This window comes from Macaca thibetana, chromosome X, assembly GCF_024542745.1.
Source record: "Macaca thibetana thibetana isolate TM-01 chromosome X, ASM2454274v1, whole genome shotgun sequence".
Lineage (NCBI taxonomy): Eukaryota > Metazoa > Chordata > Mammalia > Primates > Cercopithecidae > Macaca > Macaca thibetana.
The window spans coordinates 96,062,087-96,077,338 of record NC_065598.1 but is presented as its reverse complement, the minus strand read 5'-3'; the positions used below and the strand labels follow the sequence as shown (position 1 = coordinate 96,077,338).

Genomic DNA, 15,252 nt, shown 5'->3' with positions numbered 1-15,252 from the left:
TCAACTTTTCCCCATTCGGTATAACGTTGGCTGTGGGTTTGACATAGACGGCTCTTGTTACCTTGAGATATGTCTCTTCTGTGCTGATTTTGCTGAGGGTTTAGTCATAAAGGGATGTTGGATTTTATCAAATTCTTTGTCTGCATCCATTGAGATGATCATGTGATTTTTGTTTTAAATTTTGTGTAATGTGTCACATTTATTGACTTGCATATGTTATACTGTCCCTGCATCCCTGGTATGAATCCCACTCGATCATGGTGGATGATCTTTTTGATATGCTGTTGGATTCGGCCAGCTGGTATTTTGTTGAGGATTTTCGTATCTGTGTTTATCAGGGATATTGGTCTGTAGCTTTCTTTTTTTGTTATGTCCTTCCCTGGTTTTGGTATTAGGACAATACTGGCTTCACAGAATGATTTAGGGAGGATTCCCTCTTTCTCTATCCTGTGGAATAGTGTTTATAGGGTTGGTACCAATTCTTCTTTGAATATCTGATAAAATTCAGCTATGAATCTGTCTGACTATTTTTGTTGACAATTATTACCATTTCAATCTCGCTGCTCATTATTGATCTGTTACGAGTTTCTGTATCTTCCTGGTTTAATCTAGGAGAGTTGAATATTTCCAGGAATTTATCCATTTCCTCTGGGTTTTCTAGTTTATGCACATAATAAAGGTGTTCATAGTAGCCTTGAATAATCTTTTGTTTCCCTGTGGTATCAGTAATAATATCTCCCATTTTGTTTCTAATTGAGCTTATTTGAATCTTCTGTCTTCTTTTCTTGGTTAATCTTGGTCAATCAATTTTATTTATTTTTTTCAAAGAACCAGATTTTTGTTTCATTTATCTTTTGTATTATTTCTTTTGTTTCAATTTCATTTAGTTCTGCTCTGATCTTGGTTATTTCTTTTCTTGTGCTGGGTTTGCATTTGGATTGTTCTTGTTTCTGCAGTTTCATGAGGTGTGACCTTAGATTGTCTATTTTTGCCTTTTCAGACTTTTTAATGTAGGCATTTAATGCTACGAACTTTCCTCTTAGCACTGCTTTTGCTGTATCCCAGAGGTTTGGATAGGTTGTGTCACTATTATTATTCAGTTCAAATAATTTTTCAGTTTCCATCTTGGTTTCATTGTTGACCCAGTGATAATTCAGGAGCAGGTTATTTAACTTCCATGTATTTGTATGGTTTTGAGGGTTCCTTTTAGAGTTGATTTCCAGTTTTTCCACTGTGGTCTGAGAGTACTTGATATCATTTCGATTTTCTTAAATTTATAGAGACTTGTTTTGTGGCCTATCATATGGTCTGTCTTGGAGAATGTTCCATGTGCTGATGAATAGAATGTATGTTCTGTAGTTGTTGGGCAGAATGTTCTGTAATTACCTGTCAAATCCATTTGCTGTAGGTTATAGTTTAAGTCCATTGTTTCTTTGCTGGCTTTCTGCCTTGATGACCTGTCTAGTGCTGTCAGTGAACTATTAAAGTCCCCCGCTATTATTGTGTTGCCATCTATCTTATTTCTCAGGTTTAGTAGTAATTATTTTATAAATTTGGAAGCTCCAGCGTTAAGTGCATATATATTTAGGATTGTGATATTTTCCTATTGGACTAATCCTTTTATCATTATGTAATGTCCTTTTTTGTCTTTTTTAACTGCTGTTGCTTTACAATTTGTCTGATATAAGAATAGCTATTCCTGCTCGCTTTTGGTGTCCATTTGCATGGAATATCTTTTTCTAACCCCTTTACCTTAAGTTCATGTGAGTCCGTATGTGTTAGTTGAGTCTTCTGAAGACAGCAGAAACGTGGTTGGTGAACTCTTATTCATTCTGCCATTCTGTATCTTTTAAGTGGAGCATTTAGGCCATTTACATTCAACATTAGTATTGAGATGTGAGGCACTATTCTATTCATCATGCAATTTATTGCCTGAATACCTTTTTTTTTTCATTGTGTTATTGTTATATAGCTCCTGTGAGATTTATGCTTTAAGGAGGTTCTATTTTCATGTATTTCAAGGACTTGTTTCAATATTTAGAGCTCTTTCTAGCAGTTCATATAGTGCCGGCTTGGTAGTGGCAAATTCTCTCAGCATTTGTCTGAAAAGACTGTATCTTTCCTTCATTTATTAAGCTTAGTTTCACTGGATACAAAATTCTTGGCTGATAATTGTTTCGTTTAAGGAGGCTAAAAATAGAACCCCAATCCCTTATAGCTTGTAGGGTTTCTGCTGAGAAATCTGCTATTATTCTGATAGGTTTTCCTTTATAGGTTACCTGATGCTTTTGCCTCACAGCTCTTATGATTCTTTTCTTTGTCTTGATTTCAGATAACCTAATGACTATGTGCCTAGGTGATGATCTTTTTGCAATGAATTTCCCAGGTGTTCTTTGAGCTCCTTGCATTTGGATGTCTAGATCTCTAGCAAGGCTGGGGAAGTTTTCCTCGATTATTCCCTCAAATATGTTTTCCAACCTTGTAGATTTCTCTTCTTCCTTGGAAACACCCATTATTCTTTGGTTTGGATGCTTAACATAGTCTCAAACTTCTTGGAGGTTTTGTTCATTTTTTAAAATTCTTTTTTCTTTTTCTTTGATAGATTGGGTTAATTCAAAAACCTTGTCTTTGAGCTCTGAAGTTCTTTCTTCTATTGTTCAATTCTATTGCTGAGACTTTCCAGTGCATTTTGCATTTCTCTAAGTGTGTCCTTGATTTCCAGAAGTTGTGATTGTTTTTTGTTATGCTATCTATTTCACTGAAGACTTTTCCTTTCATATCTTATCTTGTGTCATGGTTTTGATTTATTTAAGTTGGACTTCACCTTTTTTCTGGAGCCGCTTTGGTTAGCTTAATAATCGACTTTCTGAATTTTTTTTTTTCTGGCAATTCAGAGATTTCTTCTTGGTTTGGATCCATTGCTAGTGAGCTAGTGTAATCTTTTGAGGGTGTTAAAGAACCTTGTTTTGTCATATTACCAGAATAGTTTTTCTGGTTCCTTCTCATTTGTGTAGACTGTGTCAGAAGGAAGATCTAGGACTCAAGGGCTGCTGTTCACATTCTTTTGTCCCATGGCGTGCTCCCTTGATGTAGTATTCTCCCCCTTCCCCTAGGGATGGGGATTCCTGAGAGCCGAACTGCAGTGATCGTTCTTTCTCTTCTGGGTCTAGCCACCCAGTGGAGCTACCAGGCTATGGGCTGGTACTGGGGAGTGTCTGCAGAAAGTCCTGTGACATGATCTCTCTTCAGGTCTTTCGGTCATGGATATTGGCACCTGCTCCAGTGGAGATAGCAGGAGAGTGAAGTGGACTCTGTGAGGGTCCTTGGCTGTATTTTTGTTTAGTGCACTGGTTTTGTGTTGATTGGCCTCCAGCCAGGAGGTGATGCTTTCCAGAGTGTATCAGCTGCAGTATTGTAGTGTGGATGCTGGATCATCTTATTTTAACAGGCATTTTTTAATGCATGTATCCAGATTAATGAAAAATGTGGAAATTTTTCTCCATGCTACAAGGGCTGGTTCTTGGATGGCACTTTTTGGCATCTGTCAAGTAATACCACATCAGTGTTTTGAATGCCAATCAGTGCTGGCATCCTTTCCCTTCTGCCTGATGTCTGTCATTCCATAGTGTTGTAGGGGAGGGCTGCTAACAAGGAGGAGGCTAGTAAACAGGAGAACAAAAAGAAAGTTTTAGGGAGCAACCAAAAGTGGAGAAAATTGCTGAAAAAAAGGGAAGAAGGGAGTGAAAAAGAGACAAGTAGTTGTTTGTAGTGTAATTTGTGATGTACTTCTTGTCACTTAGAGTGACTACAGGATAGCTTGGTGTCATTGGTTCATGAGTGTCTACAAATATCTCAGCCTTCACTGGTGTTCCCTTGAATGTTTTACAGATGGAATATCATCTTTTTTTTGTGCTAAACTTTTACTTTAGAATATGACTGTAAGCCCCGTGCAACATTACAGCCTGGGAGGGCTCTAGGGAGTTGTCATTATGCCCATATTGAATTTTTGCTAGATACGTAACAGATATTTTCCATATGATATCTAAACACTCAAATAAGCCCAATCAATCCTCAAGGTATCAATCATATCAAAACCAAAATAAAATGCCTAAAGCCTTGGCAATATTTTATTTCCTTCTTTCCTTCCTTCCTTCTTCCATTTCCTTCCTTTTCCTTTGAGCCCGTTGCTGCCCTACTTGCCTTGTTAAGTTACAGAGATGGGATCACTAATAGTGCAGGAGAGAGCACTATTAACTATTGTTAGGATAGAAAACTTGCAGATCTATGGCAAATGTATTTTCAACTGAATGTTAGAGGGTACTAGATCTCTCGGTACTAGATCTCTCTAACACCTGTATATAGTGTGCAGGAAACCACACAGAGGCTAAGAGGACACTTAATGTTTCTCAAAAGTTCTAAATTTACTGCCTGTGACAAAGCTACATAGTTTACTTTGTAGGTTTCTGTAGTGTTTATGATAAAATAGTTATTTCCACTTTTAGGAGTTGCACAGTATCTGGGGTCGGACAGTATCTGGGGCGTTGACCAAGATTCTTCCTTCCTTCTGTGCATTTTTCATTCAATTAAATTGAACTATTATTGACAGTTTAATTGACAGCTCTGTGCTGGACGCTTTGCTAGGTTGAGATAGATGTAATCTTTGCTCATCCAGAGCTTAAAAGGTGGCAGACAATATAGACATTAAACAAGTACAGTTGTCTCTTGGCATCCATGGAGGATTGGTTCCAGGACTCCTGAGGATACGAAAATCTGTGCATGCTCAAGTCCTGCAGTTTGCCCTGGGGAATCTGGTGGAACCTGTGGATAAATGAAAAGTTGACCCTACAAATCTGAGGGTTTTGCATCCCACAGAAGTTGTATTTTCTATTCACATGTTGCGACAGATGCAGAACCTGCAGCTACAGAGGGCTGACCATATTTATTTTTAAAAATCTACCTGTAAATGGACCCATGCAATTTCAAACTCATGTTGTTCAAGGGTCAACTGTAATTACGCATGTGATGAATGTCATAAAAGGGAAGTGCTATGAGATCTACCTTAGTCTAAAGGATCACAGAAGGACTCCCTGGGGAAGTGAAATTTAAATGGAGATTTCAGGGATAATGTATTAATCATGAATTGTGTTTAACTGCTAGTAATAAAGACACCCCTCTCCTACTAAAGAAAATAAATCAATGCCTTAAATAAGAGAGATTTATTTTTCCTCTTGTTAAAGAAGTTCAAGTCTGGTGAGGGTAGCTCTACAGTATCTTTAATAACCCAAGGTCCTTATATCTTTCTATTCTGCCACCCACAGGCACATGGCTTCTATCTTCAGGGTTGCCTCATGGTAGTAAGACGAATGTTGCAGCACCAGCCATTATGTCTCCATTCCAGACAGGACAAAGCAGGAAGGAATAAAGACAAAATAGTCTCCTACCTAAGTCAGCTCTCCCCTTTTAAGGAATTTTCTTAACATCTTGCTTTATAACATTGGTCCAATCTTATGTTACATGGCCACCCTTGTCTACAAGGGAGCCTATGAAATGTAGTTTCTTTTAGCTGAGCACATTGCCATCCCTAACAGAAATGGGGCTTTGTTTCTATTTAACAAAAACAGATAAAGATATTTGGCAGGTAATTAGTTATCTCTGCTTCATCGAGTAGGTGTTAGATAGGTCAAGGGTGGGAGGTGGACTTCTCAACAGTTATATTTCCTTGATTAGGCACATGTGACCAATTTTAACACCACTAAACTTCTTCATAATCATTGCCATAATCTCTTCCATTATATCTCACAAAAAAATGGCCCTTCTTTGGTTACAGATTGTCTTGTTCATGAGGTGATGCAGAATAAGCTAAGTAGATGTATAAGAGTACAATTCAGGAAGCTTTTCTGATATGCACATCACTTGCTTGCTGGTTCTATTACTGCTGCCACTTAGAAGTAGCCAACTACTTGAGCTCTCAGGAACTGGAACTCACTTTAACTTTTTTCTTTCTGCTTCATTGATTGCAGATTATTTCTGAAGAGGAAACATATTGCTCTTGTAACTGTAACCTTGAACTATTTTAGTGTTGGATTTTTGTCTGTGATCATTAGGATCTTTGAGTTAATACACCCGAACTCTGAGTCACAGTAAAGAACTGCCAGCGTTATCGAACACATCCATTGTGACTGGATATCTATACAAGCCCAGCAGAGCCTCTTAGCTCATCTATCCCACCAGGACTTTGAAAGTTTTAGCAAAGCCTGAAATGAGGTTTTCATCATTTTCTTTTATTACTTTGGTGGGGACCATGGGTAGGCTCTTTCTAGTGTGGAAGTACATTGTTTGCCCACATCTGAGGAGACGGCAGTTTCATATCCTGAGGAGAGTAGTAATTGCTGCATAAAGTTTTGCTATTATCTGCACAAAATAACATATTCTGGTCTTTTTCTATTTGAATTACTTCCTTAATCCATCATGAGTTAGTCATTACTGTATTACTGCCTCTTTTGCCTCTTGTACCCTGACAAGACTGATGCTTTAGTTTTTTTTTTTTTTTTTTTTTGCCAGGGGTTTTGGGATTCTCTCACCAAGTTTCCTGATGACAAATTGCGACCCCCAAATACTTATTACCATGTGGATTGAAGAAACTTTCACTTTTTTCTGTATTTTTTAATGGTCTAAAATAATCAGATTTGTTTTGAACTAAGGAGTTCTCTGGTCTCAAGATCTATGTTCCTCTTCCAAATTTATGCACTCTCTTTTTCTTGTTTGTTTTGCAAATCCTAGGAACAACTTCAGAAGCAGGGAAAACCAATTTACAAATTCGTCAGTCAACCCTAATCATGATTATGTTTAAATTAAAGATACCTGCCTTCATTCATCTATACATGAATTTCCACAACTACATGTGGATTTTAGAATGCCATATTTTGCTTTGCCTAGGTTCAGGTCAGAACTTTCAGATAAAAATGTAGCAAAGTATCAAGTCACAAATAGGCTCATAAGAAGAATCTTAGCAGGAAATTAGTGAATTGTTAGCCCACCTCTCTATGTAAGCTGGAGCCAGCACCTTGACAGTTTGTGATGCTACAAAATGGTTCTTCTCTAGTCTCATAACTCCCTTCCCAGCCACTAAACTACATGAAGGCTGGCACATAATCTTTACAAGTCCTATACAGTTACAGAAGTAGTCTTTTTTATTTTTATTTTTTTACATCTGGTCTGTCTTCATTGCTACTTTTAAGGGGCTTTGTATTGTGACTTTCTCACATTTACTACACAATTTCTTTACTAAACTGAAATTTTGATTTTTGAAAGGTAATTCATCTGCAGTATATTTATGAATGTAAATTACCCTGTGCTGGGCAGAGATGCTCTTCCTGCCTGTCTATATTAACCATTTTTACTTCATATATAAAGTGGCTATAAACATACTTAAGCTAAGTTAGACTTCATTGTAACTGTATAGACAAAAATGTGACAAAATATCTGAAACACAAAAATAAGAAACAGCAACTCGGTGCCCTTGGTAAGGACTTAAAAAAGTATATAGGTATCAGATCCAAGCCAAGGATGAGACATTGTGAGTAAAATAATCTCTTAGATTCAAGTCTTCACTTGCATGAGGTAAGGGCAGTGCATATAAGTTTACATAAGTAATCTGAGAAAACTGCATATGAGTCCAGCTCACATGGAGCTGAGGTAGGCTCAGTGAGCTTGGTGGGGAAGCTTAGACTGATTGCATTGTTGGGTGTGTCCTGAGTTAGTCTACATTTCCCTTTTCCCAACAGTGATTGTTTCATTTAGACAGTGGGTCAGCTGAAGGCAAGTACTGTCTATGCAGAGAAGCCTCAGAGAAGATTGAATTCCCTGCTCTGGTCTTCCTAGATTTATTAGATCTTGGAGGTGTCTGTCTCTGGGCTCTCTATTCTCCCTCCCTGTATTCTGGGATTCAAGTCTCCTCGTGCTGTTCATTTGAGGCAGCCTAGTACAGGGAAGGAGCACCGTACTCGGATTCAGGGTGACATATGGGTGGCATTCTCCTATTGAATGGTGTTGAAAAAAACTGAACCTCAAAATTAGAGGACAGTCACTTCATATTAAAAAACTCAAAGAAATGTTGAGCTTCATGTTGAGGACATTGGGCAGATTCTACTCAATCGTACTTCACTACTGTTCTGCTTTAGAAGTGTGAGCAAGTGGCATGAAATATCAGTCTTAATCTTGGCTGGGATTTTCTTTTCTTAGTTGATCATATGTCCATGGTTTCAGGGCTCAAGGGTTAGGTCTTTATGCTTTTATGCCTTTCAGTTAGGGACAAAAAGGACAGAGATCTTATAGCCTTCTGGACATTTTTTGCTGGCTTCCAGGGATTTTTACTCTGATTTGTAGAAATGGAAATAATTTATTGAACTTTTCCCTCACCTGCAACTGCTTACTCTCTCTACCCTGAAACATTTTCACTAATTTTTTAGAGGTATTGTTTGGAAAGTTACCAGATAGGCCTCAGAAGAGGTGAAGAGGCAAACACAGCTTACTGAGAAACCCTAAAGATGTGACTTCCATTCTACCTGAGGGATCTTGGGACCTCCTGTGGAAAGCACTATATTTGGAGGAAACTGATTAAAAGTAGATCAACTAACTCTTCCATTCATACTGTTTAGTCTACACAAAGTGCTTCTCAAGTATATCCCAAAATGCTTCCCTTACTTTCATATTTTCTGCCTCCCAGGTACATGCATGTTGAATGATAATAGGGTATCAGATGACAACACAGAGAGTTTGCAGGGAAGGGGCAGAGAAAGGGCCTTGACCTTTCATTTTGCAGAAGTGGCCATGCAGCCTGATGTGGAACTGTGCTGGAGTTTGCAGAAACATTGTCCTATCTATGTGGAAGGCACTTTTCCTGTTTGCCATGTTGTTCATTTGTTATTTGGTTCCACTATGCAAAATTCTGAGTGTTTCGTTCCCCAGCACTGAAAGGGGGATAGAAGTGCCCATCTTAAAGATAAATTGGCAAATTATGTCCAGGTACACTGAAGAGATCTTGTCTTTAGTTTGCTTTTAAGTAGCTTAAATGAGGTCAAGGGCCATGCCCAGAATTGTGTTGAAAGCTGGATTTAGCTTGGATTAAGTCCTTGATATTTAACAGGCTTCTAATGTCTTTCCTCCAAATAATGAAGTGTACAGCCAATTCAACCATTATTCCTTGAGCCCTCTGCCTTGTGCCCCTTCAACAAAGAACCTTTAATGAATGAGGCATAGCAGTACGTTGCTCTGCTATGCCATTTACTCTTTAAAAACAATGAAGAAGCAAGCAAAAAAACACCAAAAATATAGAAATACAGGTATACAAGGAAGGTGTGTTATATCCAGACTGATGCCAAGTAAGACTCTGAATTGCAGACATCTTCCCCCTGCAAAAAATCAGTCACAGCATAAATATATATATTCTATATACATATGTATATATATATATTTTCTGTAAATGTTAAGCTGCTCCTATTTTGATGCATTGTGCAATGCGATGAAAATTTTCATTAGGTCATCCTAATGAAAATTCTTGCAAGAATGTAACATAAATATAAATAGATCTGGAAAACTGAGGCTATAAAACAAACATTGAGATTAACAGTTTTCCAGTGACAGGCAGAAGTTAACCCTGGGTCCATGCCTTGGTAAAGCCTGTGTAGTAAGCCTCTCTGAGAGCCAAATTGAAACTTTAACCCTTAGTGAACCTGACCTGGAAAGATAAATCTATGTCTCCCCAATAATTGTGAATTGTAACTGCTGAGATCTTCCAGGATGGAGTTAAAATAATCCATGAAAGATTTCTTTAAGAAATATTTCTCTAACAAAACTGCAGATAAGAAAGATAAGGAGGGATGGCTAGTTGGGTCTAATTAACAATGCCCAAGATGTGACTGATGTTTGCATAGGGCCAGTTGAAGCTTATGGGTCAGCTGGAAAGAAGGGATCTCAGTTTATTCCTTCTGATGGGAAATCAAGTCATGGAAGTGGCATAGTGAGGAGATTGGCCGGTGGGACTAGTGGTCAAAAAGAAGGGGTGTGATTGGGCTTTCACAGAGAGTAGGATATCAATCTAAACTTAAATTAAGCACTGTGTATCAGTGATGGGTAGAGTGGAAGGGTGTTCGGCAGTGCTGTTGTTCAAAAATATGGCCAAGGCTTCTTAAATATACTGACACTTGGATTCCCTTCCCTGCCTCCGCTCCCTCATCTGCTGAATCCAGTTTCAAACATAGGTGATTTTTAGCAGGAGCTGTTGATTAAAATGCTGACTCTCAGCACCTTGACACTCCAGATGAACTTTAGAATATATATGTGTTTTCATCATAATGTGTTTTCATCATAATGTGTTTCCCTTTAGGTTTTTTGTTTTGTCAGTAGTGGGAACCTTAAAAAGGATGTACATAGTGGGAGATCTACAGCCTTTTAAAAATCCAATTCTTCACACTTGTCCCAAAAGGCAATAAAGGACTACCTAAAAGTGCCATTTCCCAGAAGGGCCTGTGGATATCTAAGAAACCAGAGCACTGGGGAGTAACAATGATTCCTGGGAAAAGCTGATGAAATTGATATTTTCTTTTTTCCCAAACAGATCAGAATGAAGGATTTCATTGCCGGGAAGAATGCCGGATTCTTGGCCACTCTGACAGGTGCTGGATGCCCCGGAACCCCATGCCCATCCGTTCCAAGTCCCCTGAGCATGTGAGGAACATCATCGCGCTGTCTATTGAAGCTACTGCTGCTGATGTTGAGGCTTATGACGACTGCGGCCCCACCAAACGGACTTTCGCAACCTTTGGCAAAGATGTCAGCGACCACCCGGCTGAGGAGAGGCCCACCCTGAAAGGCAAGAGGACTGTCGATGTGACCATCTGCAGCCCCAAGGTCAGCAGCGTTATCCGGGAGGCAGGCAATGGCTGTGAGGCGATTAGCCCTGTCACCTCCCCCCTCCACCTCAAGAGCCCTCTGCCCACCAAGCCTTCCGTGTCTTACACCATTGCCCTGGCTCCCCCGGCCCGTGATCTGGAGCAGTATGTCAGCAATGTCAACAATGGCCCTGCTCGTCCCTCTGAAGCTGAGCCCCGTGGAGCTGACAGCGAGAAAGTCATGCACGAGGTCAACCCCATTCTGAAGGAAGGTCGCCACAAAGAGTCCCCTGGTGTGAAGCGTCTGAAGGATATCGTTCTCTAAACCAGTCTCCGGGAAGAAGAGAAAGAAACCACAGTGGCTAGTGAAGAAGCAGGAGCTTCTTGTCTTAATTGCTCACCAATGGTTGGTTCTTGAGTGGCTATATTTCAGAGCTTTTCCTAAATGTATTGTTTATAGGTGACTATCATTCCGTGACAATCCCTTGTTTCAACAGGCGGCAGGGGTGTTCAGTTGGAGCAAATTAGCTTTGGCGTGAGTTGTTCATGGGGCCTTGATGTTGGGGAAACAGAGACAAATTCAGTTGTGAAAAGTATTATGTATTAAGTGTTTGAATTTATATATTTTTCTATGTCAAAATTATAATATAAATTACCATTGTTTGTGGAGGATTACATTTAAAAAAGCAAAAAGTGAAAAAAAGAAAAAAAAAGCTCTGGACACCTTTAATAAGCCCGCCACTGTTTTTTGTAGTGTAGACAAGTTAATGGTCATTTATTGTGTACTATTCATTGATTCAGTGATGTGAAATTGAGCCCCCAAAAGGTTGTTTCTGAAGCTCGAGTACTTCCCAATGCCGCTACTTTGCTGTGGACACCCCTGCTTTAAAAACCCTTTTGCTAGCTGTGCTATTGTTGTATTTGATATTGCAAATTGCTATGTGTGTGGTGATGGCAAAAGGCTTTTAAAGGTTGGTGTTTTCTTTTTCTTAAAAAAATAATAAAACTACAGACAAAAACAGTGCAAACAACTGAGACAGCAAATGAATGAGCAACACCACGCATATAGATTGAGTACTTGGAGAATACTCACGTTTTTTAACTCATGTAGTGATTGCTCACCACTTTGCAAAGTATTTTTCCTGCCTTTCGGTGGTCTGCCCAGGTCCATGATAGATCATTGCAGAAAGTCATTTTTGGATAGGCTGCTCTCTAATTTGCAGTTGTCAGAAATACTGTGCTGAAAGTTTTATGACATCCATCTTTTAAATTTTCAGGCCCTGAACAGGAAAGTTGCTCCTGAAGTTATGTTTCCAGGCTTAGAAATTCCCTCTCTCCAATCATCTAAAACTGAAGATGACTGAATCTATTTTAAGATCTAAATTAGCATCTCTTCAGACACACACTTCCTGATTCAGTGTTTCCCAATCATGATTAGAATTAGACTGCAAAGCACGTCATGGGCTGGAATTGAGAACTCCATGTTGCTCTGTATCTTAGGCTTATACATAGGGATAGAGTAAGCAGTACAAAGTGTACATTTTGGAAAAGACAGGTAACAGGTAACAGCATCGCTAATCCCATTACTGTGCCTTCTAAACGGAGACACTCAGACACTTGAACTCGTCTTTTTATGACTAATACTTTTTTGATTAAAAATGTGAACAAGAAAATATTAAAATAAAAATCCTTTAGATTTAGCCAACTCTTTTTGCTATAGGCTAGGAATACACCCTTTTTAAATTAAACTGTACATCCTTTTTTTTCTGTTTTAACATTCCTCTAACTCCCCCATTTATCTTTTGTCTATTAATATTCACTAGCCCACATAGTATTTTTGCAGCCTAAGAGTTCATTATTTAAAAATAAACTAAAGAAATATGTCACCTTTGTTCTGCCTTGGTCTTAAGAGAGTTGTTTCTAGAGAAACAAGTTTTATGGTTCTGTTTTCATTTGTTTCATTTTTTGAAATTCAAGAGTACACAGAGAGAAGGCCTAGAGGTTAGATCACTAGAATGCAAAAGAGGATTTATTTTCTTAAGTTTAGGTAGATAAGTCAGCTCTTTTGAATGTTTTACTTATTTTTGCCTGAGTTCCTAGCTTTACACATTACTAGGAGTATTTTCTTTTATGGGAGGGAGAAGGGTTTTGAGGGAGGGGGTGGGTAAGGCAGTAGGGATGGGGTTAGGTAGGGGAGAACATTTCTGAAAAAGAACTTATAATGAAGCTACAAATCCATCTTTATTTCTTATTCAGTGCTGAATACTACCTCATGCAAAATATTGGTGTGGCTGCAAATTTCCTTCTGAAACTGACACAATTAAGGATGAATTACCATAACATCTTCATTTTTCCTCATTTCATTGCCTCTCATACAGTTTTCTCCCTCTGATTTATTTCATTTTGGTAGTAGATTTTGAATTAAGTATTTATTTCTCTTTGCAAGTGACTATTTGATTAACACATTAAAATTTTTTTTTAAATTTCCCCTTTAAGTTATAATGGCTGCCTATATAGAATTTAGACTGTTTCTCACCCTGATCCATCCTGATATGTTATTAGCTGCCATTTCAAGGTCACTTTGAAGTCAGACTCTACAGTTTTCTACAGGTGTATTTCTTGCTATGCTCAGTGGGAACGAGGGAGCAGAAAAGATTGTGGAAAGTGGGAACATTAATTGTCACGTGGCTGTTGAGCCAGAGAAGCCACTGGCTGCCATGCCTCTTACCAACCAAGTTTTAAATGGTTAGAGTGGCATTGGCATTGATTTTGCTTTTCTTTTGAGTTTTCTTCATTTCTTTTCATAATTCATCTTCAAGTTATAGATCCATCCTTCTTCCCTATCCAAATACCTTGTTCTCAGTGGGCAGTCAGATTTTTTTTGGCTTCCAAACCTCACTGAGCATGTTCAGAGAATTCCTCTCATTAAGAAATTGTCCTCTCAGAAGCACAAGTGCATACTAGGAGGGCTTTGTAAACTAAACTGGTTTTGTAGGCAGGCTGTACCTGCAAATAGGCATTCTGAGCAAGGATCCTAAATTTCCCTTTGGCTCATGTATCCCCACTCCCCCGCCCCCCGCCCCACCTTCTCCTTTTTGGCATGTCTGGTGAAAAGCTACAAGGTCCACAGGGCCAAATATTCTTCCTTTTCGTTCTCTAAACATGTTGCACACGTAAACTCAAGGGAGTGATTTTGGTTCCTAAGTCCTAGGCAGTTCTATTCCGTTTATTCTGATGTCCCTTTTAAGGAGGAGTTGGTGTTGAAGTGTGACATACTTTAATGATAACTGCTTTGGCAATTCCCCAGACAGGTAAACTTCTTCATCCTTCCCCAGACAGGTAAACTTCTTCATCCAAAATAAGGGGTTTGGTTTACATTGATTGCTTTCCTCCAAATATGGGGATATACAACATAACAAAGGAGAAGGGGGCAATGCCATGTGGAATCCCTTTTTTCTCTTCCCTTTAGGGACTAATCTGTGAACCTGTTCAGAATTAAACTTACCATCCCTTTGATCCTCTTAAAGCCAGTAGAGTAAATTATGGCCCACCCTATTGCTGAAATAGATAATGGGCCCCCAAAGGATCCTGCAGTTTTTGTAGAGCAGTGGTTCTCAAGTGTAGTTCCTGGATCTGCAGCAACAACATTACTTGGGGACTTGTTAGAAGTGCTAATTCTCTATCCCCACCTAGACCAATTGAATAAAAAATTCTGGGGGTGGGGTCCAAAAATACTTATGAATCAGTTGCCCATTAAAGGTTGAGAGCTTGTTAAAGCACAGGTTGATAGTTCCCTGAGTTTTCAGTTCAGTTGGTCTGGGGTGGGGTCTGCATTTTTGCATATGTAAAAATTCCCAGATGATACTGATGCAGCTGATCCAGGGACCGTACTTCGAGTACCACTTCTGTAGTGGAAACCTGCCTGATAGAGCTAATTGCACCTAAGGTGTTCATTTAGACAAATTTGTTCACTCAGTGATCCACTGATCTCTAATCAAAAATATTTTTAAAAAATACAATTTAGGTCTCTGAAAATTGGAACCTACCAGAGTATCATCTTGATAGTGTTACTTCAGCATATGACTGACTGATTTTATGAAGGGAGTTTAGCTGACTTTTCCCTATAGCCCTATCATATTAAAAAAAGCAAAACAGAAGTGGTCCACTTGAAGCAGCAAGGACAAAGGGCAATTTAGGGAGAGGCAGGGTGAAGGGGATAGCTCGATTGGGCATCCAGAGTGGAAAAGGATTATTATTGTACATAATAGCAGTTTTGGCTGGAATTCCAATCCACTTTCTGGGGATCATTTTGATGTTGAATGTTCCCCCAAAGCATTCTGACAAGTTTGGTCCACTTGGCTCT

The 15,252-nt window shown here is 38.9% G+C and overlaps 1 protein-coding gene across 4 annotated transcripts in view; it reads left to right on the top strand.

Annotated features, from left to right (window-relative positions):
• PCDH19 (protocadherin 19) overlaps positions 1–14,436 on the top strand; it is a 114,177-nt gene extending 99,741 nt beyond the window's left edge. For all 4 annotated transcript variants that reach the window (XM_050775537.1, XM_050775536.1, XM_050775535.1 and 1 more), the window contains one exon: positions 10,616–14,436. In XM_050775537.1, coding sequence (XP_050631494.1) covers positions 10,616–11,214 — 599 coding nt within the window. In that variant the 3' untranslated portion in view covers positions 11,215–14,436. The remainder of the gene's footprint in view (positions 1–10,615) is intronic.
• Positions 14,437–15,252: the final 816 nt, after the last annotated feature.